We start from the raw sequence: 27,039 nt of genomic DNA on the forward strand, positions 1-27,039 counted from the left end.
ACAGAAACAAGAGCAAACAAACAGGAACTAATAATGGATTCACTTTGACATGCTGTATGACTGTCTGTTTCCACCTGTTAACTCTCAAATGAGGTCATGACATTACAAGGTTTTTAAGCTTTAGGAAATTAGTTCCCTTAAAGTGACTTAACAGTAATCACCTAATGAACTGAAAATTGATAAGTACTTTATAAGAAAATTGGATAGTTTGGTGTTCTCTATGGCAAATAGGCTTAATGGCATCCTGTTAGGAATGACCTCCGGGCTGTTTTATTCTCCTTCAATGGTTTTAAACACAGCTATCTAAGTAAATTCACCAAAGTACTTTTCGAAGGTACAGCTTTTGTACAGATGCATGTACATAACTTCAGTCCATCAGTTTCGTACAGCTTTAACTTTAAACTCACACGACACTGCAGATGAGGAAAAATATACCTTACTTATCTGAAAGCTGTAAACATTAGCTACGTTTGAGCCTTCATACTCGCACGTACTGGTAAAAATTAAAAGTATCAAATGAAATGTCTCTAAAAAACCTGCACAAGTTGCAGTTTAATCAATAATCAGATGGTGCAATCAGTGTTTTAAATTCAATAAATGTTCAAATAATTCAAAATATCATTAAAAATGACAGCCTGGAGAAAAAGGTCTAAAAACAGAGAAAATATTCATGTGTCATAAGTTTTTTTTTATATCAGTGTTTTCTTCTTTTGTTCAACAGAAAAACGTCCAGTTCGTCAGTGGATGGGTTGCTGCCATGGGAGAGAAACGTACGGCCACGACAGCCAATACGTAGAGCCTGAACCGTTTCACTACAAAGTCATGCTGGCCAGCACCGGACACTAGTGCAGCATAAATGTTCAGTTCTCTCGGAAATACACCCCACAAGAAGACACTGTTGAACACATTTGAGGGATATAATGCTAAAAAAAAACACAATAAAGGGAAGAGTTTTGCATTTACTTGAGAGATTCCCATAGGAATGAATGGACTTCCAGACATATCACACGATTACACAGAAACAAGTGGAAACAAGACATTATTTATTACGTGTCCAAATGTGTAAAAGTGCATACAGGAAATCAAATTAGCTTCACTCCAACATGCTGACTTACACTGCTCCCTGAATAATCTGATGATGTCATTTATATTACTTTAAATTGTAGGATTTGAATACTTTAACTAAATTGAATGGAGTATTATTCCTATTTGTGACTATGTTTTCAGTAAAGAATCCAAATACTTTCTCCACCACTGCTTTTAAATATGATAAAGGGCTGGTTTTAGATCCATGTTTGGATGCTTTATGTTCAACCTGCATGGCACCGATCTCTGGCAAAGTACCAGCACATACCAAAATATTAAACGTAAAGTTCATTAAGTGGCCTTCAATAGAAGATCCTATACGTCACTGAAGTCATTTCCTGCTGTTGATGCCTTTACATTAACCTTTGAACAACAAGCTGGAGCTCCGGGATATCTGTACAGGATTTAAATTTTGGCACATAATTTGGTTTGCTAAAATATATTCATTCAGAAAATCCCGGTAGAGCAGCTATGAATCCAAAGGGAACTATTGTACAAGATGAGTCAATTTTTCAAAAGTAGATGTGAAGTGACCAGAGCTGGCAGTGGAGTGAAAAGTTTAGTAAGGTCCGTATGATCTGTGTGGTTAATTGGATGTTCCTTACAGCCCTGCACTGTGCCAGCGTGGGCAGGTGTGCTAGAATGATCTCGCAAAGTCCATTGTAATTCACCAACTGTCTGGCACACAAAAGGGTAGTATAGGGCCAAATCCCAATGATCTTAATTGGATTACAGAAGCTGATTGACATACAGACTGGTTCCCCCTGTATTTTTGGCTTTCCACAAGCAAGGAGGACGTAGTCCGTGACTGATGTAAAGGATATGAAAAAGAGAGGCTGTGCATTTGAATTGGATGTCCTGTCAACAAATGTGAGGATTGAATCGTTCATTAGATGCGAGAAAGAGTTATTTAGCAGTTAAGCTGCAGGACACTGATTCTCAGGTTGAACTGGAGAAAGAAGTACTGTAGGTTTTATTAAACAGTAGGAGAGACGAAGAGAGAGAGTGGCAGACACAGGCTCTATGTCAAGGCCTTTTGCTGATAGTCAGTGGTCTCTCTTGAATTGGGCCAGGTGACCTTGTTCTACCTCCTCTCTGCCTGGATCAATACTTTCCCAGGATTTGAAAGCAACATTCTTTGATGCTCCTCAGCAGAAGTAAAAGAGGGGGAAACAGCCAGGAGTGAGACAAATAAGGAGGAAGCAGGAGAGCCGGCCAGAACCGGAGGGGGGGCATGAGGGATGAGTGCTAAGGAGGGGTGAAGGAAAAAGAGATGGAGGTAAGGAGGGAGGGATGGTGTGAGGGGAGAGTACAGGATGGAAGAGTAGACAGGAAGGATGTTAAGCAGAGGTGAAGGAGAAGCACAGATGAGAACACAAGAAGGGGGAAAAGGACTGTGAATGGAGGGAGGGAGGGAGAGGAGAGTGATCTGTCAAATGGGCAGACTTCTTCTCCGCCCAGTAATCTGATGTACAGTGTTTGTTTATTTTCTGTCCTCATTTAGACCCAGGGACAGACCTGGGGTGGGAGGGGAGGCTGCTGGCCATCTTGACGAGTCCGTTTTCCCAGTCCCAATTGTGTAGCGAATACAAAATAAGGTCTGGCTAACCAAAGCCTCTCCCTGAGGTTTCTTTGGTGACAACTGAAATACAGATACAGGGCTCACTCAACGAGACTTTCAATGCAGGGAGCGAGCGATTAACATTCCCCGAATTCTGACAATCTTTTATTCGCTTAGTCAAGGCTGAGTGTAACTGTAAAGTCTGATTGTGCATCAAAAATCCTCTTCTTCTTCTCCGCTTTTCTGAGGCCGTTTATGTGCGCTGCGACAGCATTCGATTCTCCTCTGTAAGCCAACAGAAACATCTCAATCCCACACACTTAACAGATTGTACAAAAAGGGCGATGCGATGTGACGTGTGTGTGCGCGAGATATGCGACCCCAAATGTGTGTTTGGTCCATTCATGCCTGGCCCCGTCTTTTACACTGGAGGTGAGTGGGGCTCAACTCAATAGACGTGACAAGGCTCGGAGTTGTACCCTTCCTCTGCTTTTCTTCTGCTCACAAAAACAGGCAGAACTCTGGACAAAAGATCCAATTACTTGCCAGCAAAAGCAAAAGAAACAAACCCACAAGCTGAACACAGAAAATGTGCCCACGCGGACCTGGACTCAAGCACATATACATTACGATCACACCAAAACACATACACACATATACACACTGACAGTTTAACACCCTCATGAGTAACTAAGAAACTGACTGAAAAAAGGGAGAAAAAAAATATTTTTTAATGTAAATTAGGTGGATATTCTGCAACTTATTCATTAATTATTAACAGAAAATAATAAATAGTCATAACTATTATGGGTTGTTTCTTTTAATGTTTATTTGCTGACAATTTTAAGCATTTAAGAGGCAAAAAAAAGTTGTCTTATTATGTGATGAACAACAAAAAAAGAACAATTCTTACGTAGGTTGCACACTCGTGTGTAATAACAACAAAACATGAGACTATTTTTTGTAGCCGTACTCAGGTCTCCCACTCCTGTTGAGCTAATTGTGTTTACCTCAAGTGTTTCAGCTGCATTTGTGAAGACAAACGTGAAGAAAATCCTAACAAAATACACATTTCTGAGTTGAGCGGAGCCTTCGACAGTGTGCAGTGTTCTGTTTTGCGGCTCAGCAGCAGCGCAATTTAAGTAAATCACTGAACTGCTGTTCTGTTGGGTTATTTTTGCCGCTGTGAAATACAGCCGTAGACCCACTGATACGCACAAAGAAGCTGTCACATAAAACCAAACAAATTTTCTCAAGACAGCGAGAGCGATCCCAGCAAAATGTTCTCTCACTGAGTCACTGCTGAGTAATTCATCACAGGCATCGCCTCACAAAACGGTTGTACACTCGAGTCGCACCCCACACACATGCAAACATACTTGCGTGCACTTAGAGTTATCTGAATACAGTGGCTGATGAGCGCAAACGCTGTGCTTTGCAGAGGACGACCCTCTGGTGCACTGCAGGTGGGGGAGGGTGCAGGTATTCAAAGATGTGTCAGAACACTTGAATTTAGCTCATATCTGAGCTGAAGCATTAAATATGTGTGTAACAACCAGTGTCAGCAACAGTTTCACTAAATAGTTACTTACAAGACAGGGAGTGTCCTCCTTTGGGCAGGTACTCGTACAGAAGGGGGTTATCTTCTCCCATCATCTCTGCCCGCAGTGACAGCAGGCTGTTCTTACTCATCAGTGCTGCCTTCAGGTTGGCCACGGACGAGATCCCCCCACCGCCCGCTCCTCCGCTCGCCTCCTCCGATTCATTGGCGCCCAGGAAGCTGGGCTCGGCGGTGAGAGCCTCTTCCTGTTTGAGGAAGAAGTCGAGGCGTTCGCCGCGGCTGTCGGAGCTGTTGGGTTCGGTCACGTCTGCCCCTGAAAAGAGACGGGGGAGCAAACTATGAGTGAGGTTTCTTCCGTCTGTGTGAAGATGTCAGCCTCTGGCATTATGTGTTTTTACAGGTTTTTACAAGTGGAAATTGAAGAAGGTTGTACTGTATGTCTCAAAACTTCTCATAAAGCCCCATTTTAACTAATTTGAGGGATGGCATGCTTCTCTATGAGCTGAAAATCCTGTCACTTTACACAAAGAGGATTAAAAAGGGATAGTCAAACAACAAAATCCTTGACAATATGCCTGTGAAGTTGTCGCTGAAGCAATCTAACTTTCACCTGACGGTGATAACAGCTTTGGGTAAAATACAAAACAGAAACTGCGGCGTATTAAACCGGTCCTTTCAAAGCTCTCAGCCAAGTCATGGTTTACAGCCAGCGTTTGCAGTAGTAGCTACCAACACGTCACGGCTCTGATTCATCTCCCTCGCTCCTCGACTCCCAAGCATACCTCATCATTACCAGTCAACAAAAATACAGGGAGATCATAAAGAGACAGCGCAAGAGAGCAAAGGCAGACGCTGTGTGCGTGTGTGTGCGTGTGCGTGTGTGTGTGTGTGTGCGTGTGTGTGCGTGTGTGCGTGTGTGTGTGTGTGTGTGTGTGTGTGTGTGTGTGTGTGTGTGTGTGTGTGTTTGTCTGTGGCATCTGCCATCAGAGTCGCTGAAAGCGGAGAGAAACTGTCAGCAGAAGACATGTCGCTGGAGGTTCCAGTGTAGATCTACAAGACTGTCAGACCACACTGCTGACAACAGCTCTGCTCAACAGACACACACACACACACACACACACACACACACACACACACACACACACACGCACACACACACGCAAGAGTCCACAAAAAACACTTTCATTGCCTCCTTATTGACATTTAACAAAAGCTGCTTCCTCTAACAAATACACATTAGGCTCATCACTGGCTTGGAGACTTAGAGAATAATTTGTCTACTTCTTTTAAAACAGACACACACACACACACACACACACACACACACACACACACACACACACACAGACGTCTGAACTTGCCGTAAAAAGTGGAGTGTACATAATTACGAGTGACTCTTCTGGACTGAAACCTTCTAACATTTTGATATATACAGAAGCCCGGCTGAAACTCACTTGTCGAGCTAAAGGGGAATCAACAAAGCAACAACAGGACATATGCTGATGCTGGGGCGTGAAGAACAGAAGCGGGCAGGATAACGACAGAGAATCAAAAACTAAGAAGGTAAAAAGAAAACAGGATTGTCCGTTTCAAGTACATTCAGGTGGGGTGAGGAGTCCCTCGTGCTGCCCAGCTTGTCTGCTTCAGGAGTCAAGGTGACAGAAGCAGAAGTTTGCCTCCACGTCTGGAATACTGATGGGCATACAGTCCTCTCACAGCCAGCTCTCTCTCTCTCTCTCTCCCTCGCTCTCTCTCATGCACGCACACATACACACACTGTCAGTCATTTTTCATGCTGAGTATAGATACCTGATCTCTGATCAGATGGATGGGTATGGACGATTGCACATCGACCAGAAATGATATGAATGAGATACTGAGAACAGAAAAAGGAGAGAGGTTCAACAGACAAGAGTGACAAACATACAAGGTAGTCCACTGCCATCTGAGTAGCAGACTCATCAGGGGAAAGAAAAGGGGGCTTAAGGAGAAGAATAAAAAGAAAAGACGCATAGATATGGTAAAGAGTAGAAGAAAAGATTAAAAAAAGAGTGTAAAAGAGTGTAAAAGCGGGGGTGTGGAGCTGTGCAGAAAGAACAGTAGATAGATACAAAAAACACCCATGCATGCATCCACGCACACTCCCACCTGCACACACACACACACACACACACACACACACACACACACACACACACACACACACACACACACACACACACACACACACACACACACACACACACACACACACACACACACAAAGTTAATTAAGGAAGGGGTGTAGGGGTTGGCGCAAGGGGCATGAGGTGCAGGAATTCATTAGAGCTCTGCCCCCTCCTTCAGTGGGCAGCCCAGAAGCCACAAGAGTCAATCAATAACATAGATCTGCTGTTGGCCAACAACAACACACACATGCACATGCACATGCACACGCATGCGTATGCGGTGTAAGGAGAGGCAGGCCGATGGAAGGAAAGGCAGCAAAGGAAGTAGAGAAAAGAGCGCCGTCTCTGACCCCCATCTTCCTCTACTCATCTGTTCATTGGATGAGTGGCTGACCCCTGACCCACTTTCCCAGCATCTCCTGGACACGTGCATCTACACATGGAACATGTCCACCCTCCTCACGGGCCGTACAGTAACAGTGCTTCAGCCTCACGGTACGCTGCGGACTGAAGGACATCGACGTGGTTGCGTCATGATTTCCAGGCACAAACCAGTCAAACTTCTGCCTTGTGTAGAAATGTGAGAAATTAATCTATGTTTTCACACATTAGTCAATGACTAACTATGCCCTGCTGACAAACAGTGTTGCACAACAAACAGTTCCTGTTTTCTGAGAATACATCTGCATACCCAGGACTAAGTGTGAGATATTGCAAACCAGTGTTCAATTGGATGCAAACAGGCTTTTGCGCCGCAGGATTTGGATGTACAACATAATACAGTACATTGTATAGCAGAGACGCTGGTTTGCCTTAAACCTGATCCTGTTCTGACAGATAAAATCATTTACCACAACAGAAACAAGTCACGCCTAATCCGTAACATGCAGTTTATGGGTTTCATCATGCTCGCGCCTGGTTCAGCTGAGGATCTGTAGACACACACGTCGTGGTGTCTTTCAAAGGCAATCGGTTTATCCCGAATTTAAGAGATACTCTGGTTACATCATTCCTTTGTTGCACATATGCTCGGTCTTAACATATCAGTAGTCATGAAACAACCTATGAATTTCAATAGCGCAGAGTATGCCTTTGAACTGCATGGTCAGATGCAAAAACAATGCCCCCCCCTGCCTTTACAGAGCAGTCTCTGTACAGTGAAAGGAATTTTCATTTTCCCCTTCATAAAAGAGTCCGAATAATTTAGATTTCTGCTTTCTGAAGAGATCCTCCGTTTAATTTGGTTTCCATGGCAACCAGGCACCCTTGGCTTCAACATTTATGCTAAATAAAACCCCCTTTTAAAAGGAGAGACAAATATGTGGAAATGGTGGTTCTCTTTGTTCATGTGCACGTGCGTTATGTGTGTGAACGATGCTGCGAGCCACGCAACACTCGGGACAAAAGTATGTTTGTGTTAAACTGTACTTGACATGGGTTGCAAGGAATATTGCGTTTATCTTCCACTGAGAGAGTAGGTTCCAGTGGATGGAGGCTACACTTTTCCTTGCTGTACATTTCAGCGAGCGTGTGTTTGTTTCACGAGGGGGAGTCGTGTTATCGGAGTGCACGCTTTAACGCAGTAAATAGGAGGAGAGAGAAGGCCTGAACAGGGAGGAAGAGGTCGGCTGCCCCAGTTTGACCTCTGAACTTCTGTTCTGATTGTTTGATTTTGTGTTGTGAGTTGTGTGTCCGCCTCTCCCCTCCCTGTAAATGAATCTGCACGCTGTTGTGTGACAGGTCTATTTTTACAAAAAACACAGGTTTCAATAGATAAACAGCAAAAAAAAAAAAAAAAAAAAAAGACGATACACATCCATTGCTTTCCCCCACCCACGTGGGGGTGCGGCCGGGGGAATGTTTACAGACACACTTCTTTGACACCTCGTCATATACACACACACACACACACACACACACACACACACACACACATCCAAACAACTCGCCATGCCCTCAAATCAACAGAGACAGTAGCCAAACACAATGAAGAGGAAAAAGTCCAGGGTGGTTAAGAAATGAGTTACTGAGGCTTGTGACCACAAGAGAGCTGTCAGAGAAGAAAGTGAGGCTTGTGTGCATATTTGAGTATGGCACTGAGCAAACAAAGGAGAAAGACTCGCTGTGTATTTTTGTGTGTGGCAGTGAAAGAGGCAGAGAAAGAAGCTTTGCCCTAAGTCGGCCCGGGTTAATGGCCCGGCCGGCCTGAGGTTGGAAAGGACGAGGCATTACAAAAGCCATGTTGTCAAAAGACTCCTCCGCCTGCTGCGTTGTGTATGCAACATTACAGCATCATGCTTCCGAATGAACAAACCAAAGTCTTCATCTCTCATCACGAACGGCTCTGTGGAACGAACTTGCGATTGGTGCGTGTTTGTCCTCGAGTGGACAAAGAGGGGAGGGACTGAAACCTGCTTCCTCAGCATGCCAGAGTTTGAGAGGGTAAAAAAGTAATTTCAGCAGAGAAGGGGGAGTGAGGCACTAAAACAGCTCAAGAATTCAGAGGCAATTTAAAAAGCAGTGTGGGAGAGGGGAATGAAAAAAATGCTGGGTTAAAAAGGAGGGAGGATGGAAAGTAAAAGAGGCTGTTATTCCCTCTCCCTCTGTTGTTTTTAGGGACTAGCTGGGCCACAACCTTACTGTAGAGATAGGGAAGGGTGGGGGGTGGTGGTGGTGGTGGGGTGTATGTGGATAGGGAGGGTGAGCATAAATCAAGCCGAGCCTGAAGGCTTTAGAGGAGGGAGGGACAGAGGGATGAGAGTGGTAGAGGACAGGGGAGAGAGGGAGATGATAGTGCTGGTAGTGATGGTGGTACTGCTGGGGGCTTGGAGGAGAAGAAAGTGTGGGTGGAGGGGAGGGGAGGAGAGGAGAGGAGAGGAGCAAGATTGCTAGAGTGCTGGGGTGAGAGGTGGATGGAGGGGTGATGGAGTGTGGGTGGGTGGTTGGTGAGTTAAGGGGAGGCAATGAGAGGTGAGGGGGAGGTTACAGAGGTTGTGGGAGGGAGGGCTGGGTAGTTATGATGGGGGTGAATGAGCAAGTATGTGAGAGGACTTCTACAGTAAGACATGCAGCTATATTTAAAAAAACAAAAAAGTAACTCCTTGCTCTGCATTCACATCCATGTTCACATTAAGATTGTATTTGCGATATAGCTGCTTCAAACAAACCCACAGGATGGACAGAGGAGATACCATATCAGGATGTTGAATAAAGTCATTTCATTATAATAAAATAAAAGGATGCAGTTACTTCCTCGTGTTGCTTCAAATTCAAAAAGGAAATAATAAATACATTTGTCTCAGGTGTGATTTCCTCCCTTGTTTTCCAAAGTTAGTCCCACCACAGAGGTTGGTGTTAGGTTTTTTTTTGCTGCTCACACAATCACACACCCATCAACACATCAGTTAATGTGTCTTGCCCGAGGAAACCTCGACATGTGGATTGCAAGATCACGAATCAAAGCAGCTAATTTTCCGGTTGACAGATGGCTGATCTTTTTTAGTACCTATTTACACTGTGTATTAACTACACTGTATTCATCATTTCACCACCATAGTTGAATTGAATTAAAACAATCAAGATGTGATCAAAGTGTAAAGTTTCCGCTTCCATTTTTTTAAATCATCATCAAAACAGGTTTCACAAAGAAATGGCATTCATTTAGGATTTATAGCTATTTTGATGAAGGTACGTCAATTTTCAGGGGATCAAAAGTATTTGGACAAAGTGACATAACTGTGAATGTAGCCATAGTTTGTAACACTGGGACGAAAACTATCTGCAGTCAATACTGATAGCTTCCTCTTGCTACTTCAGTCACATCAGCAACAAACACCAGTGAGTCTGAGGGGAGAAGACAAGCAATAAAGAGTGACAGGCTGGGACTCGAACCTGCGCCGCCTGCACCAGCCTCTGTAAATGACAACCGCTCAAGCCACTGATCTACCCAGGGCCCTGCCGCCGCCGTGTTTGACACATGAAGTGCTAGGTTTTGGATCATGAGCTGATACTTTCCCTCTCCACACTTTTCTCTTCCCATCATGCAGATACAAGTTTATCTTGATTTCATCTGTCCAAAGAGTCCAGAGCATGAGAGGTCTGTTTCTATTCATTTGCACCTTGCTGGGAACTTTCTATGTTTACATCCATGAATGTGTCTCCTGGCTTTTGACAATGACAGTGTAACTTCAGGCTATTCTTGACTTCTTTGGCTGTTGGGAAGTTGGAAAGGATTCCATGATCATACATTTTAGTCATCTCCCAGCTTTTTGATGTTGTTGAGCTCATCAATGCTTTATTTATTTTTAAGAATAGACCAAACTGTTGATTTAGTCAAACTTTTAGTTTTTAACTGTATCTGTTTGTTTGTTTTTTCAGCCTAATGATGACCACCTGCACCAGCATCGAATTCTCCTTGGACTTCATATTGGCTCCAGTCAAACAGCAGTCTCAGGACCTGATGTCAACTCCAGACCTTCTATCTGCTTTATTTGTTTTGAAATAACATAATCAATTCAATTATTTCCTTTGCTTTCTTTTCTAGGTACTTTGATTCAGATCTGTAGTTTTTAAACAGCAAATGCTAGTTTCGGGAAATCTAATGAATGTCTATCTTAGTCGATTTGCTTCATATCCATCATGTTATTGTATTAAGGCATAATGATAGGAAAAAAAGGCTCTTCATTGTCCATATACTTCTGGACTCAACTGTAATGTGCCTTAAAGTCGGGTTGAGTAGAATTACACACACATTGTAGTTTCATTCAGTACATGGATTTGTTTGGCCCTTCATAGAGTAATTACTGTAAGATTGTGTTCAAATGTAAATGTATCTGAATCACTGATTCTTGTCTCATATCTCTCTGCAAAACATCTCTCCTTTGTGGAGCAGCTTATATTTTGATATTGTTCTATATTCTCTTTTATTTTCTAGTTTGATTCATTTCAAATTAATTGATTTTCTTTTTAAACACTGTTGCAATCAGCACTTTCATGCACAAGGGACATATGAAGTAGGCGAGTATTGTGAATACACTGACATTGCAGATTTGTCAAACCATAAAAGTGATTAAAAGCAGGCAGAGCCTTTAGCCTCGCCCATATGAGTACATTTTCACATGATAATTCACATAAACCATGAATGGTCCGTTAGATGCTGAGAAAAACATTTAAATAAAAGTGATTTTTCTGCCTGTACTGATGAGAAAATGTCGCTGTGAGTACCACATGAGACTAAGTCAGTCAAAAGTCTAGTCCAGGGACACTGGGAGGCACTGTCCATCAGTGGGGGTTAACAAGTAGATGTGTTTCTGTTATCGTTTCAAGCTGATTTTCTAAAATGCCGGAAGTATGTGGATGAAAAGGTGTAAATGTAGCAAAAATCAAGAATTATACATGAACACTTATTAATGAGGACGGGAACTTCAAGGGTTTTGGAAAAATAATGATGTAAATGTGGTGGGAAGCTGAGTTTGATGCTCACAGAGCAGTTGGCTGTTTCCTTGAACCTGCTTTATGATGCCCAATTTCATTCGTGTTGAACAACAGAAACACAGAATAACCTAAAGTAAAAGCAACTTCTTATAACTTTGCCAGGTTATTATGGACACACTAACGGTGATCCACGTTTTTGTTGAGGACGAAACAATGAGACCTATTATTCTAAAGCTCAAATGTTGCAGTCTACACAAAATAACATGAACACACAAATGTATCCACATTTTCAAAAATTAGTTGCCTTAGCATGGATGTAGTATGAAGTGAGCAAGTGAATGAGTGAAGGAAGGGAGGGGGGTAGCGAGTGAGTGCGCGGGGGATGGAGGATTGCAGGGCTCAAGGTAATCTGGGGAGTTAATGCAGCTTAGAGGGACTGAGAGGAGTGGGAGGGAGGCAGAGAGAGGCAGAGAGGGGGAGTGATGGCAGTTAGAAAGAAAGAATATAAAAATAATAGGGTCAGCAGGGAAAGAGAGGGAGGGAGGAATAAATGAAGATGTATCAGAAACAAAAGCCAAAGCAGCTGAAAGGGGAAGAGGGAGGAGAGCGTAAAAGCTAGAGAGATAGGAGCATGGAGGGGGAGAGAGGCAGCCGAGTGAATGTGTGAGATAAAGAGTGGGCTAATGAAAGGTAGGGTGAGGCTGCACGAGTTGGCGGGCAGGAGGGAAGTCAAAAGAGAGAAAATGACAGAGAGCGGGGGAGAGGTCTGTATGGGGAAAGAATGCTGGGTGGGGAAGGAAGGCAGACACGTAGGGCTTTGTTCTGACAGCAAAGAGAGGCAGATAGAGAGATTGAAAGAGGAAAATAGAAGTTATGTCTTGGCTTTATGCACAGGGGGAGGACCTGGTGATCAGGCCCGAAACACCATCCAGCCTGGTCTGGGGTCATTTCGAGGGTGAGGTTGGACAGAGACAGGCAGAGAAGAAGGATATCGGAACGGAGAAAAAGGAAAGCGACAAAGACTCTGGGTGGAGATGCTGCAGCAAGCCAGTGGGTTATCAGTGTGTGCATTAACACGCGCATCGACTTGCACTGACCATCTAAAAAAGCTTAAGGCTCCCTACTCAGCCAGAATTACTACTTTACTGCTCTCTGGAAAGTAATTAAACAGTTTAACTAGCAAACAAAGTCCGCAAAAATAGTTACAGCTGGGTATTCTGGATCAGATGATGGAAGTATAAATTAGATAAATTAAGAAATTATAACGTCTGTTGAAGTTAATGCTGTGTTGAAAATAAATAAGTAAATGACAGCTATTGCAGGTATTAAGCAGCAGAATGTATTGTTCGACTCCTGATCCGCACTTCATTCCAGCTGATGGTGGAAATACAAATCTGTTTGCCAACAGATTGAGAAAGAACAATTGAGTGGTCTTGGTGTGACGCAACGGATGATGCTAAATATGAGCTGTCGCGTAATACTGTGGTTTTTTTTGTTTTTTTTTCAGATGAAAACAGCTTTATTTCCACTTCTGTGGTAGAAAACACACAGTGTATAATTCTGTAAATGTAATCCTGGTACCTGGGTAGACCGATCGAGACAGATGCAGCTATGGGCTTTGGTTACTCTGAGAGACTATCAACAATACACACACGGGAGCTGATACTTTGAGTCTTTAAGGATCTGTGAAATGTAAATGTTATCACAGGGCATGTGCAGAATGACACTGTCTGTGGATGCTGATTGTACACAGCAAAATCTTCAAAGCAGAGTCAATATACATATAATAGAAAGTGTGACCAAGGAGCAGTGGCAGAGACTGCCTATGATGGCTGAAACTACCAGGTTGAGGCATGAAGCTAATGAGGAAGCACCTGAAAGTGCAATACCACTGATGGCTGCTAGGTGCCGACTCCATGCCTGCTTCAATGTTGCTGAGGGTTACAGGGGTCTGCTGCAGCCTAGCAGCTGTTATCAGAGAAAAGGCATGGTACACCCTGCACAGGTTACCAATCTATCGATCAGGTTGGGCTGCGGTACAATATTGAAATAAGTATGCCTGACACATAATATAAGCATGTGGTAGATATTTTCACCTTGCTGAAATGAAAAGATGGCTCGATAAGGTGTTCACTGTACATTAGCTTGTTGTTTTACAGGGGGAAGAAATATCTCAAGCAGAAGAACAATTCAGTATTAGGGGCGGGTATTGGGAAGGACCTCACAATACGATACGCATCACGATACTTGAGCCACGATACGATTCACATTGCGATTTCCCGATTATGCGATATCCCGATTATTATATTCTACATAGTTCACCGAAAAATTTAAAAATGCATTACACATCTTAAAATCCAAGTTGTATATATACACATCAGATGATAGTGATGGATCTTAAAATCCGAGTTGCACGTTCATCAGATTATAGTGACAATTCATGGGACAAACTGAGTCAAAACAATGTTTTATTATAACTATACAAGCTAAAGTTACAACATATTTGTATATGTTTTTCATATTATTTACATCATATGAAATTAACATTAAATTTAGTATGAGGTTGCTTTAATTATGTGGCAAATGATAATAAACACAAGAAAGATGGGTACTTAAACCAAGGACAGGCACAGTGATCAGTCAGTATAGATATAAATCCATAAATAAATAAACCTCTGTCCATTATTTTTCATTTTTTAAGGACAGGCAATTGTGTTATATAAAAAATAAATTATAAAATGAAATAAAACCTGAAATAAAACCTGAGCTCAGTGCAGGGCCCTCCCAGGGTTGGTAGAGAGTGGCAATGCCCAGGACTGTCACTTAGGTAGAAGCACTGGGTGATATAATGGGAAAAAAAATCGGGGATAAAAAATATTTAAAAAAAAAAAAAAATATATATAAAAAAAATAAAAAAAATAATCGATATTCAAATTTTGAATATCGATATTGAATCGGCTGGAAAAGTATCGCGATATATTGCCATATCGATATTTTTGCCCACCCCTATTCAGTATGCTTTTCTTTTGATTATTTAATTCATTTCATGTATTTGATTTGAAGAACAAATTCTGTCTTAACCAGTTGCTTCAGCACTTCTGCCAACTGGGCTGGCTTGCAAGTAAAAACATTTTTTTTTTAAATACACAATAAATGAAGACTCTGACTACAATCATACTACATTCACCAAAGGCAAGCACAAAGTAGATGACCAGTACAAAGGGTTCTCCCCCCTCCAAACAGTCAGTGTCACTGTGCTCCATGCACACATTTTCATGTATTTCCTGTAGGGCATGATTGTGCTGTTAGGCTGCCTGGTGGCCAAAGAGACTATTGCCCCTCTTCCCTCTCTTTGCTAATCTCTCCCATCTCTTAACATTAAGACTGTGCCTCTCTGTGCTTGTATCCTTGGCAACCTGCCTCCAACAATGGAGCGAGCTCTGGCCTCAGCATGGGAGAAGTATGGTGCCATGAAGAGGAAAAGCGAGGGCGAGGGAGATGGAAAACTGGCAGAGCAGCTCAGCAGAAAGGCAGAACGAGGGAAGAAGTCGCAATTTAGGTAGTCCACAGACGCGTTTGGTCTAAACACCTGAACGAAGGGTTAAACCACGGGAAAAAGTGAACGAGATGAGATGCAGATGAGCATACAAAGCTGTGAGATCGATCTCGGCCTCGAACTGGAAAGTTGGACTATGACACTTACAAGAATGAGACTCTTAGAGGTCTGAAAAGGTCTCATTACACTCAACTTCTATCTTCTAATAAATTCTGGTGCTGCAGTAAACATGAAGTTGTTTTTAAGCAATAGTTGCATAAATCTATGTCTTCTTTTTTATTACTTTCTATCAGGTTAATAATATTTCAAAATGTTTCATTCATCCATGTAAACGTTTCTCCTGTTTCTGGACCTCACAACTCATTTTAATGTCTTCAGACCGAATGAATGATTAAAAGATTTTACGCTGTCTTTCTTTGCAATGCCAAAACATGGAAGAGTTGTTCTACGGCGCAAGATCACATGTTCCATGAGAAACCACTTACCACACCATGTTCCCTTGTGATGTGGGAATAAGAGGTAAGAAAAGAGCACAAAATCACAATGTGTGGACAGAAGGGAAAACCAGAGCAGGAGCCGCCTACACATAGAGGACTGTATTCATTTTTTCTTACCCCACTGCACCCAAGCTGAGCCAGTGAGATTAATTGCTTATGATCAAATCAGTAGAAGCTGTGCAAATTAAAGAGTGGGCCACTCCCCCACACAATCTTTCCTCACCTCCATAACATCCCCCATCCTCCTCCGTGCCAGACCCAGTGGGCAGTGCGTGTGACGAGCTGCAAAGCTTATTCAAGGCTACAAACGTGTCATTTCCTCTTTCCCCAGAGAGTAACATGGAGCACAAAAAGGGCTAGAAATGGAGCAAGGGGTCGGTCAAATAGTGCCAGTGTATGCACACAGTACACATAGCATCACACATGCACACACACACACACACACACACACACACACGGAGACAGTGCCCTGAGCAGAACTGCTGATATCTCAGCCGGCTTCTCAAAACTGCTCCTCTCTCTGCTTCCCTTTCACTCTCTGACTCTCTCATTAAGAAGCCATTAGAGAGAAGGGCAGCGAGAGACCACATGACCCCTTCCTGACCCCTGTAACACATCCCTAAGAGGGACTGAAGGATGGAAAGATAGGGGGAAAATATAACAGAGGCGGGGGAAAGGGGCAATCAAGAGGATATATGGAGTAGAAGGGAACAGATTTATAAAACAGGCAGCAAAACATATCTGAAAAGTGAATGAATTTTCCATAAAACTTGAAATATGTGGACGATGGATCGGCTTATTCTTTTGACATGACAGATCGCATCATAAACATGATGTGACAGGTCTTAAACACTTCAAAAAAACAACGACAACAAAAAAGAGTGGCCTTATGTCACTGTGTTAACGTACAGCTTTTTCACTCGCTGTAATTAAGTATGTTATGAATCAGTGCTAAAGGATTGGATGTGCTGTTTGTGGAGGAGGGACAGACATGAAAGCCCAGTCCACAGAGGAGGTGTGTGGGAATCAGAATGGAAGACAGAGGTGGAGAGGCGTGTGATAAGTATGCAGTGACTTTAGGAGAAGGGGATAATTTGGGAGTGGAGGGGAAGACGGCGAGGCTGCTTCCTTAGTCGGACACAGGAATGTAGAGCGGGCGGATCTCAGTGTGTGTGTGTGTTTGTATGTGTACTTGTGCATTTGTGCCAGACAGGAATCCCTAACCCCCACAGACTTCGGCTCCACTTATCAAACCTAAACGGAGGGGTATGGAGGGGGAGACATGGGAGAAGGGTCTGGGAGCCGGCGCTATCAAATCCACTTCTTACCACTTCTCTACCCTCCTTATTGGCACACAAAGAAACATATATTTACAAACAGGAACGCTCCCTAAACCTTGAGTCTGGATGTGGCGAGGCCAAATCTTCTATGGGAAGGCCAAACAGTCAAAAATGAAAAAAGAAACAGAAAAAGTAACCAAGGTCACACTTACACAATGAAAAAAGACTGTGCTCAAGATCTCTTCGTGTCCACCTCAAACTTGTAACACAACAAAGGACATTATTTCTTTCAAGACAGCATCTTGTTCTATATAATATCTCACTGACTCCGAGTTAATAAAGGCCTCTTAAAGTATTTTTCCTCACTCCGGACAGGTGCAGTCTTAAATGGGGAATTAGTTTGTAATGGGAAAGAAAATACGGGCCCCCCTGTTGGTGGAGGTCCCAGCTAAAACAAGCATGGGACCTACTTCAGACTCAGAGATGCGGACGTTCGTATGAGGAACACGAGTGTGAACAAAAGAAAGGTAGAGAGCTGGGGAGGAGACCATAAATGAGCAAGATGAAGTTATTATTTGCGCGTTGCTGCCAGAGCATGGCAGTAGCGAGGAGGAAATAAGCACAGCGTGGGAAAAAAAAAAGAAAAGTGTGGGCAAGCAGGTGATCTAGGGCAAACGGGTTGAACGGAAAGTGAGACGGGGGAACAAAGGGAAGTTGGGCCTCTTTTAATATAAATAAGTTATAAGTCAAGGAGCAGAGGATAGTGAGCTGTATTTCTGATGCCAGTGCTGGCTTACCTGCTACTGTAACAGGAGCAACCTTTCTAGCTAAGCTCAAGTCAGTTTCGCCTATACAAAGTATTGATTTTAGATGCCTTAAAAGCAGTAAGATTCTGAGACCCAACAGGGCATCGTCTATTCAAAATCTCACATTTGTTTTTTTCCAATTCAAAAGGAAAACACTTTTATGTGTGAAACAAATGGTTCAATCATCAGTTATTTCTCCAATAAATCAAAGAACCTCTGATTGTATGGCTGTCTAAGTACCGTATTTTCTGGACTATAAGCCGCTACTTTTTTCATAGGTTTTGAAACGTGCAGCTTATACAAAGGTGCGGCTATTCTGTGGATTTTTCTTCCACCACTCGGGCGCTCTAACCGGAATTAGAATCAAAACTAAGACAAAATAAATGCAAAGAAGAATACGCTACTTCTTCTTTAGCAGATAGAAGTAGAAGCAGATTTCAAACAGATAAATAAATAGCGGTTATTTTCTCTTGGTTCTGTCCCGTTTTAATCAGCAAAGTTGCTGCCGTGTTAAAAGACACTGTTAGGAAAGATCTATTTAGGTACAAACATGTACATCATTTACAGTTCAAAATCCTTCTGTACATGTAGTAAATATGTAATCTAACAACAGAAATATCTGCGGCTTGCAGATCTTTTTTTTTTTTTTTTTAAATAGAGCAGATGCGGCTTATATACAGGTGCGGCTTGTATGTCTTTTTTTTATTATTTTTTTTAAAATAGAGTGGATGCGGCTTATATACAGGTGCGGCTTATAGTCCAGAAAATACGGTATTTGCCCAAAGTTTGAAGTCCTTCCTATGACTTTCATTCAGACTTGTGGCTGACAGTGGTGTTTAGTATCGTTCAGGCAGCAGGATCAACGGCAGGTCTTCGGTTGCGTGTGCAGCCAAACTCAGACAGAATATCAGACTGCTCCTCTCTTTTTCTGTGGTTCAGCGTGCAGCCAAATAGGTGTGTCATAACAGACACATCTGCCAGGCTTTGGGCAGCGCAAGACATAGATGTCATCATCAGGGGTGAATGTGCGGCTTTCAGCAGTTTTCCTGACTGTAAGGACTTCTGTGCATGTATCTCTGACCGAGTCCAAGATGAACGACTTACTGTAAGCATCAAACATATATTCGTGAACGAATGTTTCTCGTGCACCAGGCCCTTAAATCGCTTCAAAGGTGCCGTCACTTTCATCTGACCTCACAGATTACATCACATTTAACATGATTGGCTTGGGATGTTACCGTTTAAGATAAAACTGCTGCAACAGCGGGTGAAAGCACTCCTATCAAACACAGGTATGTCTCAAAATGAACAGAAACTAAGCAGCAACAGACAAGAGGCTTCGTTTACTGATTTTACAAGAGGTTCTTCTTTCTGTTGAAGCCTTAATGTGCATGTAGCTCAGATGAACTGATCACTACGCTTTTATAGTCCACACACCCACATGCTGTCATTTTCATGGTGTCGAGGCACCTTTTATCCCAAAGGCTGAACCCTCAACATCCCGAATACTGCAGAAATCAGCAGGTATAGAAAATATATGCAAAGGTGGGAGGATTATGTTTTTATGTCATTATACAATATTCTGTAAAGTATTTATATAAAGAAAGAAAAGGAAGTGTAATTTTTGTGTATTCTGTGTTCTGCATATCTACTTATTATTTCAGCTGTGAAATGTCATGTTGGAAGTATTTCTGTGTTCATATGAAATAACAGATTCATCTGGCTCGCTGAAGAGCGGGGAAAGTCAGGAGCAGATGAGGCAAGTAAACAGTTTCTATACACACGGAGTGTGTGTGCATCCACAAGTGTGTATCGCGATAAACGGAGAGTGAAGCTATTATTATCTTAACTCCAAAGACAGAAATATTTAGATCTGAATTGTTGCACATTTATCTCTCAGCTAAATGGAAACAGGACGATTCTGACCAAAGCATTGATGGGTAAATGTATTCAGATACAGACTAAACAAGTGCTGCCCTGCCAGCAGTCATTTTCTCTGCTTCAGACACGTTTTCAATATCATGGGCTTCTCAAAGATTTGTAAGACTAAATATAAAGGCTGAAATGGCCTTCCGTTAAGTTAAATGTTCATACATCTCTATTCACGACTGGGGAAGTTCCAGGTCTCTTGGATAAAGTTATTGAACAGAAAGTACAGACAACTCAGATGCTTTCAGTCCAATTTAGGCAGCAGGGTCACTTACAGAAGCCATTCAATGCCATCCCGGCATCCACAGACATAATACGGAGTTATGGTTAACAACACAACCTTCTATGCAGGTGCTGTTTTGTCAAATCTATCTAGACCTATCATCATCACATCCATTCAAACTGTAATTTTTTGGTTTTACAGAGTTATGAAGACAAAAACAAACTGAAGCCAACAAATAATAAGATACACGTGAATTAGTTACTGAAAAGGTATGTTGAAATCATATCGATAAAAAAAAACTAGCAATACATTTAAGTCAAACTTTCGATGGAAACTTGGACGCAACCCAAAAAAAAACATTTGACATATGGAAGGTGATGTTATTTTGTGTCATACAGACGTATATGGTGATAGAACCTGCTCATCTTTTCACCAGGATATGTTGATCTTTCAGATCAGAAGTCAGAAGTTAATAGAAAGACCTGACAGGCTGGGTAAAGGCTTCACTGGGTTCACTGGATAACAAGAGCCACACCGCTACAAACATGATCCCTTGATGCGCTGTACTCTTTAACACAGTTAAAAATCATTGGAAGGTTATATGATACACCTAAAGGTTTGTCTGGGGGTTTCCTCTTTGTGCTATAACCTTTTTCCCAAATGATGTTGTTACATTTGTATGTACTGTATAGTGCCTTTATTTGTTGACTTTACTGAACACTGGGCAGCATGGTGGGTTGGCAGGTCACAGCAGGGAGATTCGATGTTTGCATGTTCTCTCCATCGCTGCATGGGTCTCTCAGCAGTCTCCTTACACAGGACAAAGCATGCATGTTGGTCTTCTGTATACCCCACTTCTACCTCGATGACAGTTGAGATGGGCTCCAACACCCCCCTGTAACACCGGCAGGATGAAGCAGCTAAAGGAAATGACTGGATTGATACTGAATGGTTTGCAAAAATGCAGATATAAATACTTCTGGGTAAAGTTGTCAGTGAACCAACAAGTGAAATAACAAACAAACAAAAGTGGAAAAGGAAATATGCCCCCACAGCAAAATTACGGTACAAAGAACTGGTAGGCAGACTTCCACTCAAGAGAACCCAATATGTCATTAAAGACAATGAGACTTAACTGCAGTCTGACGTACGGTTGAGGGTGGGGATGAGGTAGACGAGAGGAGACAGTGAGGCTGCTTGTGAGTTAGAGCCCTAACAAGCGTCAGTTTTTTGAGATGTAAAAATATTCAGCATATAATGTTAAACAGGGCAAAGTAGTTGCACTTTTTAAAGCCTATCTATCTGGAGATTTACTTCTTGAAACATCCAAATAAACGGTCAGATCCTACTGAAGCGGAGGAAGTTTAACCCACTCACAGCCCTGCGTTCATCTGAGGCCTGCGTAGTCAATGTCCACAAATACACACACACACACACACACACACACACACACACACACACACACACACACACACACACACACACACACACACACACACACACACACACACACACACACACACACGCGCGCTGTTTTCTAGCAGTGGCTGTAGCTCCAGTATATGAGATGAGTAAAAACCGAAGTGACAGTGTGAATTGACAGGATGGTAAGTAAGGTCCAAACAGACTGAGGGAAGGAGGGATAGAGGAGAGAAGGAGGGGACAAAGTGTTGTGAAGGACAGAGGAACCACACACACACACACTTACAAAAGCTCAAGCCATAATTGTCCCCTGTGGTGATTTTGGCCTCTCCTTCCTAGTTTCTCTTTGCTGTTGGCCAACTTTTCTGTATCTTTAACACTTTCTTTTTTTTTTTCCCTGTTTGGATAAAGAGGAGGAGGGGCGGGGGCTGTCACAAAGGAAGGAATGAGGGATGAAGGAGAGAAAAAGGTCTAAAGGAAGGAGGTGTGGAGGGGTGTGACGGCGGAAAGGGGGGAAAGAAGGGAGAAGAGGGAATGAATGTGTAAGAGGAAGGGAGACTTTGCCCTCCAGCGGGAACACTCCCACGACCGTGCGCATCAGTGTGTATGTGGCCGCACGCGCGCTGTTTGTGTGTGAGTTGTTTCACAGCCAAGCTGACACACCCACAGGCTGTAGACCTCTATATCCTGTTCGGGTTATCCATTTGTCCAAACACCGTGCAACCCCCCCCCCCCCCCCCCCCCCACCCCCTCGTCAGCCCCCTTTTCTAACTGGTCTAACAGGGGTAGAGGCCGCCAAGGGAGTGGGTACAGTAAATAGAACAAAGCCACCTTTCTAAAATAAACAGACCAGGGAGGTGGGACTGCAGGTTGACTGAAAAAAATCCAAAAAAGATCCAACTGCACAAGCTTTCTATGAAGCACTACACTCTCAGGTTGAACTCTTCACAAGCGTTTGTGCTGCTTCCTGCCAGTCAGCCTGCTCGTGCACACGTCCGTCTCCCTTTCTCTCACTCGCATGCTCACCTAGTTTCAGTATCCCGGCTGCCTGCGCTCCACTAACTCTTACTGAATGCTGGCTTCACTGGGACAGAAGCCACAGTGAGCGGCGCTGCCAGGCTCACGACTACAGGACCCATTACCGGCTATCAGATCACTGCAGGAGTGGGAGAGAAGCACCCGAGCTCACATCGCATCACACGCCATAACTCTCAAGGAGAAGCCCAGTTATTGATCCCCAGTAGCTCTTTAGACTTTACATTTTTCTTCTAGTCTTCAGAAGCCGATGTTCAAGTATATAAATTTGTAATTATTCTCCTTTTATGATTAAACGGATAAAGTTCTGCTTATAAGCCAATAGGATCAGAGCTATATTTGAAACGTGTGTTCACACTTTTCTCTTAATTACATTTGGACTTGAAAAAGCAATTTATGTACTGATTGCTGCAACTTATGTCAAAGTTTAAACTTATTTTACATTCTTCCGATGCAATCATTAGACTGTGTTCTAAGTATTATTTAATGTAATCTAGTGACAGCTGGCGGCGCTTTAATCATAAACTTAATTGTGTTAACATGCCAAAATGTGAACAAATTTAGGTCTTAAAAATGAAACTGTTGCAGACAGTAACTGGTTTGAGTCTTTGCAGATTACGTAAAGGCATGCACTCTGCGGTTATTGTTGTTTGGAGCAGGATTTTGCCATATTTAGTCAAGAGTATATAGCTGAAAATCACATAGGCCACATTTGTACTTAATTATGAACCACAGCAAAATTACAACTCCAAATTTAGAAAAAAGTTGGGATGGAAATGAACCTAAAAAGACGATTCTCTCCAATGACATTTAAATTATAGCATTAAAGTATGAACTCAAGATATTTCAGCTTCATTTCAGGCATCTTCCACAGAAAGCTTCGATGGGGGAAATTTCCTGCTAAGTGAAGAGGTAAAAACAAATTAAACAAGGATGTTACATGAGAGAGATGATGCCAACATGTGATGGAATCTTTGAGGAGAAAAGATGGGCTGAAATGTTTGAGAAAATAATAAAAATGTTTACAAAGTGTTGCACAACGAGGGATAAGAAATAATATCCATAATATCATCTATAGCCATATAAATACAATACCAATAAGTGATTAAAGAAACCATCACTCAGTGGAAGCTTGTCTTGTCTGATGAATAATATTCTGCAAACATTTCAACAGTATAGCTGAGGAAAATGAGTGTGGGGGTGCTGGACTGGCCTGCCTGCAGTCCAGACCTGCCTTTAGGAGGGAATACATGGAGACTCAAGAAGAAAATAAAAAGGTTCAAGAGTGTAGTATCACCTCCTGGTAATCAGTACGGTGTATTCTCATGTCGGAATTTTTAGCTGTATATGTGACCTGTAAAGTCAAAGCACAACCTGAATGAACTTATCAGTGCTGAAATATTTTGAGCATGTATGAAGTTTTAAAGCGAACAAGTAGATGTGTTGAGGCTGGGTTTTAGCTCTGGGGGTACTATTGTGAATGTTCTACCGCAGAAACCTTCTGACCCACACACCCATGCGTCATGCCAACAGGACATCCTGTCAGAAGGCACTCTGGGTTGTTAAGTACTTCGACATGAGCGATCAAAGTCGAGAAGTGTGCGTGTGTGAAGTTTAACCACATGTATTTAAAGGGATTGTACGGTAGGTCGTTTTATAGAATATTTTCAGGTATGTGTTTATAAACTTCCATCAAGCTCGTGGGTGAGCTCATGCAGCACGTGTGTGGGCCGTGGCTGACTCGAGCTTGCCCATGAGCCCAACCCAGGTGCACTATGGGTGGGATGGCTAATCTTTAACCCCCCTCTAACCCCCTCCCCAAACACACACTCGTACACTTGTACTCCTCTTCTTGTCCACCCACCAATCCTCCACCGGCCTGTTCCAGGGGCAGGAGGTAGGGAGGTTGGGGGTGCTGACGTTTTGGAAAAAAGCCATGGTCAAGAGTGGGGAGGGGGGCAGGATCCTGTCCAAAAAATGTCTCTTTTAAAGCCAAAGAAGTATAAATAGAGCAGGTGTCAGTATTGAAAACTGCTGTGAGAGAAAGAGTCAGTCAGCAAGAGTGTGAAAAATGAGTGTGAATGTGTTTGTGGTGTGATGCCATGGTGAAGGGGGGAATAGAAGGGGTTTTTTAGCTTGTGAGCTGCACGTAATGTCCAGCAGGATGTGATGTCATACGATAAAGATGGCTGAGAAATGATTGGTTACCACAGAGATAATGGAAGCTTTTCTCTTTTAAGATGAGATCAAGAAAAAGTGTCACAAGAGACAGAGAAAACGGGATAAGAGGAGAGTATTATATCTGCCCAAAGACAAAAAAAAAACATACAGTGAGTGATGAGGGAGGGTAAATGAGTTTGTGTATGTGTGGTAGCAGGGGACAAAAGGGGGAAGGAGGTGATGGAAAGAGTAGGGGAAACAGAGAGGTGGGGTGAACAAGTAACAAAAGTCAATAGGGTGGGAAGAAAGGGCAGAAATCATCTAGGCAGTCAGAGGACAAAGAGGCAGAACAAATAGGGGGTGGGGGACACAGAGTGAGGCACACAGAGAGTCCTGGAGTACAAAGACAGAACTTATAATAGATTGGCAGTGGAAAAAGTGAGAAAGATGAACCAGGAGCCACAGGAAGAAAAAAAAAGAGACAGAGAAGATAGAATAGAAGAGGAGGCCTTAACATGATGTAGTTATCTAACCCACTACGTGTGAAACACTGGGCCAAGAAGACACAGGTTAAAATTAAGTCTACACTCTGAAATATTAATTCTGTTTTGGTTTAAATGAAGGAGAAGTGAATTAGGGAGGAAATATGAGAGTAGATTATTAAAGCAGGGAGAAGGGAGAGAAAAGTAGCGAGGTGGGTGGGGGTGGGGGGGGGGGTGAAATCCGTTCACACTGTTTTAAATATTAAACCTATTTTGAGTTTAATGAAGTGCAAATACTATGGGGAGAGTCTTAACTGGAATGCCAAGAGGTGGGGGGCGAAAAGGGGATCCGATTCATTATTTCAAGTGTTCACCTTTAGACTGCAGAGACTTGGGAAGAGGAGCGCAGGAGGAGATGGATGGAGAAAAAGAGAGAGCGCATGCAGAAAATAGAGGGCAGTTTTAAGAGCACCTGTCTGCAAGCCCCCAGGTGAGTCCAGGAGCGCCGGAGCTCAAGAGGATGAAGATCTGAACTCAGAGAGTCAAGAAGAGAGTTGGTGGCAACAGCCCTGAGCTCGCACGCAGGAACGAACAGTGCACGGCTCGAGATAAGACTATTTATTTCTACGTCTTCTTTTTTTAGTCAGATTACATCTGTGGGCATGTGTGTGTTTGTGTAAACTAACGCGCTTTAGTGGTGAAGGAGGGGAACTCTGAGGCCGCAGAGCAGAGAGGAAGAAAGTCAGATAAAGATGTTGGATTTAAAAAAGATTCTCGATGTAAATCAATGTGCAACGGCTGGAGGGAAGTGGAAAGAACAGCCCACGTGTGATTGAACTGTTCACGTCTACTTAATCGGATGCTCTCAGCTTTATGTACGTAAGTGTGCATATCACACCAGCCGCGCACCGGACCGCCAAAATCCCCCAAGCTGCCACAAAAGGTCACCGTGTGTGTATGCTCTGTGTGTGCGCTTTAATACCAGCAAAAATACCAGCAAAAAGTGTTTTCTGCACTGTTATTATGTGGGATAAAGATCAAGTTAGTGTTTTCCCCAAGAAGGATGGAAATGAGACAGAAACCAATCGTTAATGCATGTTTTTACTCATCCTGAGTTTTTCTGACTTTGAGATCCAGGAAGAAGTTCTCCCTCCACGCACATTAAAAGTGAACCGTGTAAAAGCGAGAGCAACATTTTCAAATGACAGACGGGAAGAGCTTTGGTTCCCAAATGACACATTCAGATTGTACAACACACAACTTTCATGTGTTTATTTCCTCATTTATGGCTATTTATCGTAGCTACTGTGGCTGAAGGAATGTGTAAAAACACTTGTGTATGTGTGCTGTATACACTTCATGCACAGTCATTTGGCAACCAAGTATTGTGATCAATATTATCATCATTTCCATGCACCAAATCACCCAAACTTGGGCTAGATTTGGATTTCAACTATTCCTAGATGGTCTGTAGCCTACTGATCTATTGAGAACAAGTGTGGCCTTAAGTGATTGACACCTTGTGTATACAAAATGTATTAAACAGCTTCATCATTGTGTTTAAATATCAGAATCACAGATTTAACTGATGCAGAAAACTCATAAATGTTCATGTGGCTTTCACACTCACTTGAGTTTAAGGATGTGTTTTTTTTCTACATGCTCAGTTCACACAGACCAGAAAAATGTGTGTGAGGCTAATTAGTGATATGGAGTTACACACACGCTGTGTGGTTTTCTGTGACGAACTAGCGATATGTCCAGGGTGTACTCCTGACTTTCACCCCAAAAAAAGGCTCCAGCATATCTGTGACAGAAAGAAGCGGGTATTCATAATGGA

General features: G+C 42.7%; 1 protein-coding gene across 3 annotated transcripts in view; it reads right to left on the bottom strand.

Moving 5' to 3' along the window:
- zbtb46 (zinc finger and BTB domain containing 46) overlaps positions 1 to 27,039 on the bottom strand; it is a 71,324-nt gene that overhangs the window by 11,789 nt on the left and 32,496 nt on the right. For all 3 annotated transcript variants that reach the window (XM_061735963.1, XM_061735964.1, XM_061735962.1), the window contains exon 4: positions 4,240 to 4,521. In XM_061735963.1, coding sequence (XP_061591947.1) covers positions 4,240 to 4,521 — 282 coding nt within the window. The remainder of the gene's footprint in view (positions 1 to 4,239; positions 4,522 to 27,039) is intronic.

Source organism: Cololabis saira, chromosome 12, assembly GCF_033807715.1.
Source record: "Cololabis saira isolate AMF1-May2022 chromosome 12, fColSai1.1, whole genome shotgun sequence".
In the NCBI taxonomy this organism is placed as follows: Eukaryota; Metazoa; Chordata; class Actinopteri; order Beloniformes; family Belonidae; genus Cololabis; species Cololabis saira.